The following is a 2,691-nucleotide window of genomic DNA, read 5'->3' on the forward strand; positions in this document are numbered from 1 at the left end:
TATATATATATATATATATATATATTTTCATATATGCACTTTAAATTTGTATGCATATGAATTTTTCAGACATATAAGTATGTGAATTTGTGTGTTTATTTGTAAACTGAAGTAGAATGTTGCTAAAGTGTTAATAGTTCTCTTCACAGCTTTATTTCTAGGTTTTTGTTTTTATTTCTTTGTAATTTTTAATGAAATGTATTAATTCATAAGTAAATAGATATGATATATTAATATGTGTTCAAACTGGACATGGACGGACTTTTCAGCGGTATAGGATGTAGAGACACAGGTGTACAGATACAGCTGAAGGCTGATGGCAGACGAGCATGATACCAAAAATAAGATGTATTTCTTTTAGTATATTTAGAAAATGTTTACCTATGGAATGTGAGGAATAAGTACACATCTATCATAATATAAGCAACTAGCAGGACTCTGATTCATGGGGAAGGTCTAAGATTAATTCTAAATCCTGTGCCAAAGACAATGACTTTGAAACCTATCTTTAAGACTGAATATATGAATTTTTAAGTAAACAACTGAAAAGAGAACTCTTTCTTCCCAATAGTCCTTTTACAAAATTTGCCTGGAAAATGGAAGTTCTTTTCTAGACTGTTTTGAAGTTAGTATCCTAATTGATTTTCCCAAACAATGGGAAAACTGCACTTCTCAAAAGAGCATTTTTAAAGCATGTACTTGTTCTGTGAAAATGTGTTTAGCCCATTGTACAAAGTTTGACAATACAGAAATTATAGAGATGAAAATGAAAACCTTTCGAATGTAACAGTTCTGAAATTGTGACTGTGTTCATTTGACAGTTATAGACTTTAGTCTATGAAGTAATTGTTACCCAAGATGCCTACTGCTCTGGACAGACCTTTGGGGAAAAGACCACATAGTAGCCAGTGCCTTTAGCTCTGCAGGTGAGTTTGCACACGTCTCCTGGCAGGACACCAGCATACTTGGGAACCCACTCCACGAATGTTTTGAGTCCCTTTGCATCAGACTGGTGGCCATTCTTGGCCTCACACTGTTCATGACGAAACGATTTACCTAGAAAACAAAACGGGCAGCATTCATAACTTACTGACTTTAAAAGAAAATGTTAATGATTTCTGTACTGAAGAGCTTTCTATGCAGCAGTGTTTAAAGTGCCTTGGTATGAACATAGTTGAAAACAAAAGTGCTTTCTCCAGCCCTTTAGAGACACTGTTGTCTGTGATAATTTAAAAATCACTCCCATATTTGATATTAATTTACATATTAGTGGATCTATCCATTATGAGATTAACGCGGCTTCTCCAGCGTCCCATGCTTATTTCTACTAAAATGGCGACTGCAAACGACACATGCTGTTACTGACGTCAGGGAGCATCGTACCGTTAGGTGGGCAGGGTGTGACATTGCAAGAGCGGTATATGGCCCTCTTTCCTGTGCAGTAGCGGCCACTGTTTCGAGGTGCAGGGTTGTTGCAATGGCGGTAGGCAAACTGTACTCCTCCCCCACATGAGCGAGAACACTGGCCCCAGGGACCCCAGGATCCCCAGTTTCCATGGCTTGATGTCTGAAATAGAAAGCAGAAGATCTTTTAACTCTGGCGGGAAAAATTTCCCACGTGTACATTGGAGTCACACGCATATATCATCTGAGTGGAAGCTAAGGCTCCAATTAAAGAATTTGAGCCCATTTCTAGGGTTAAGCATGTCATATGTTTCAGGACCTTGTTTCTACCAGTACAGGATCAAAAATATCACCCTAAGTTGTGAGCACATGGCAAGGATTACATCCTGTTTTCTCTGGTCATTTAATATTCTGCCTTCTGATACTGTAAAGCTCTTGTTTATAATCACAGACCCTTGTTAATATTCTTTTTACTTTCATCTTGGACCAATAATAAAATGATTCATGCTGATGGCTTTGTAAGATGTTGGTTGGTCATTTACATTTCTTTCCTTCTATTTAGTCCTAACATTCTTTGGTGCCTTTGTTGATATCACACAATCTGTCTATGAAGATTCTGCCTCATACATGAATACATTTGTGCTGAGCCTGGCTGCATTCCCAATTAGATGCAATAGACAATGAAGGGCACCCTCAGCCTCTATGCCTACACACTCCATGTAGGAAGATAGCCCTAGGCACAAAACTCTAAATTTCTTCCCGTGGAGATACTACAGGAGGAATCTGAGAGATTATTATTATTATCATATTACAATATGAGCTATTTTGACTAGGAAAAAAAAAGCTCCTGATTGCCTGTTTCAGGTTGTCTGACAAGACACAGGCCTGTGGACTATGTGTTGCATTGTAAACACATGTCTTGGCAGCAGCCTCTGGGGTACCATAGCTGCTAACGTTACATGATTTTCTGTCAGGAAAAAGTGAGCATTTGGGACAATACAAGATATGGTCAAGGAACATAGTGTCTGCTCTGTCACTGTTTCCACACAAACTTCGGAATACACATTCTGGTAACTTTAGTAAGAAAATTTTAAAAGTGAGCTTCCAAAATGCACCACAAAGGCTCTGCTCTGAGGTGTGAATATGGGTTTATGCGTGAAATACAGGACTTGCCAAGAAATCCCTGTTGGTGGCAGGTTTTCCTGTGTTTGGCTGCTGGTAGGGCTGCTGCGAATGGGGAATGAAGTTTGAATAGATTATGGAAGGACAAAATCTCTTGGCTAGGAA

The 2,691-nt window shown here is 38.5% G+C and overlaps 1 protein-coding gene across 2 annotated transcripts in view; it reads right to left on the reverse strand.

Annotated features, from left to right (window-relative positions):
• The window catches only part of Adamts5 (ADAM metallopeptidase with thrombospondin type 1 motif 5), a 40,499-nt gene that overhangs the window by 6,346 nt on the left and 31,462 nt on the right, over positions 1-2,691 (reverse strand). For both annotated transcript variants that reach the window (XM_026788811.1, XM_005345300.3), the window contains 2 exons: positions 1,384-1,567; positions 881-1,056 (listed from right to left, as the gene is read on the reverse strand). In XM_026788811.1, coding sequence (XP_026644612.1) covers positions 881-1,056; positions 1,384-1,567 — 360 coding nt within the window. The remainder of the gene's footprint in view (positions 1-880; positions 1,057-1,383; positions 1,568-2,691) is intronic.

Source organism: Microtus ochrogaster, chromosome 2, assembly GCF_000317375.1.
Source record: "Microtus ochrogaster isolate Prairie Vole_2 chromosome 2, MicOch1.0, whole genome shotgun sequence".
NCBI classification, from domain to species: domain Eukaryota; kingdom Metazoa; phylum Chordata; class Mammalia; order Rodentia; family Cricetidae; genus Microtus; species Microtus ochrogaster.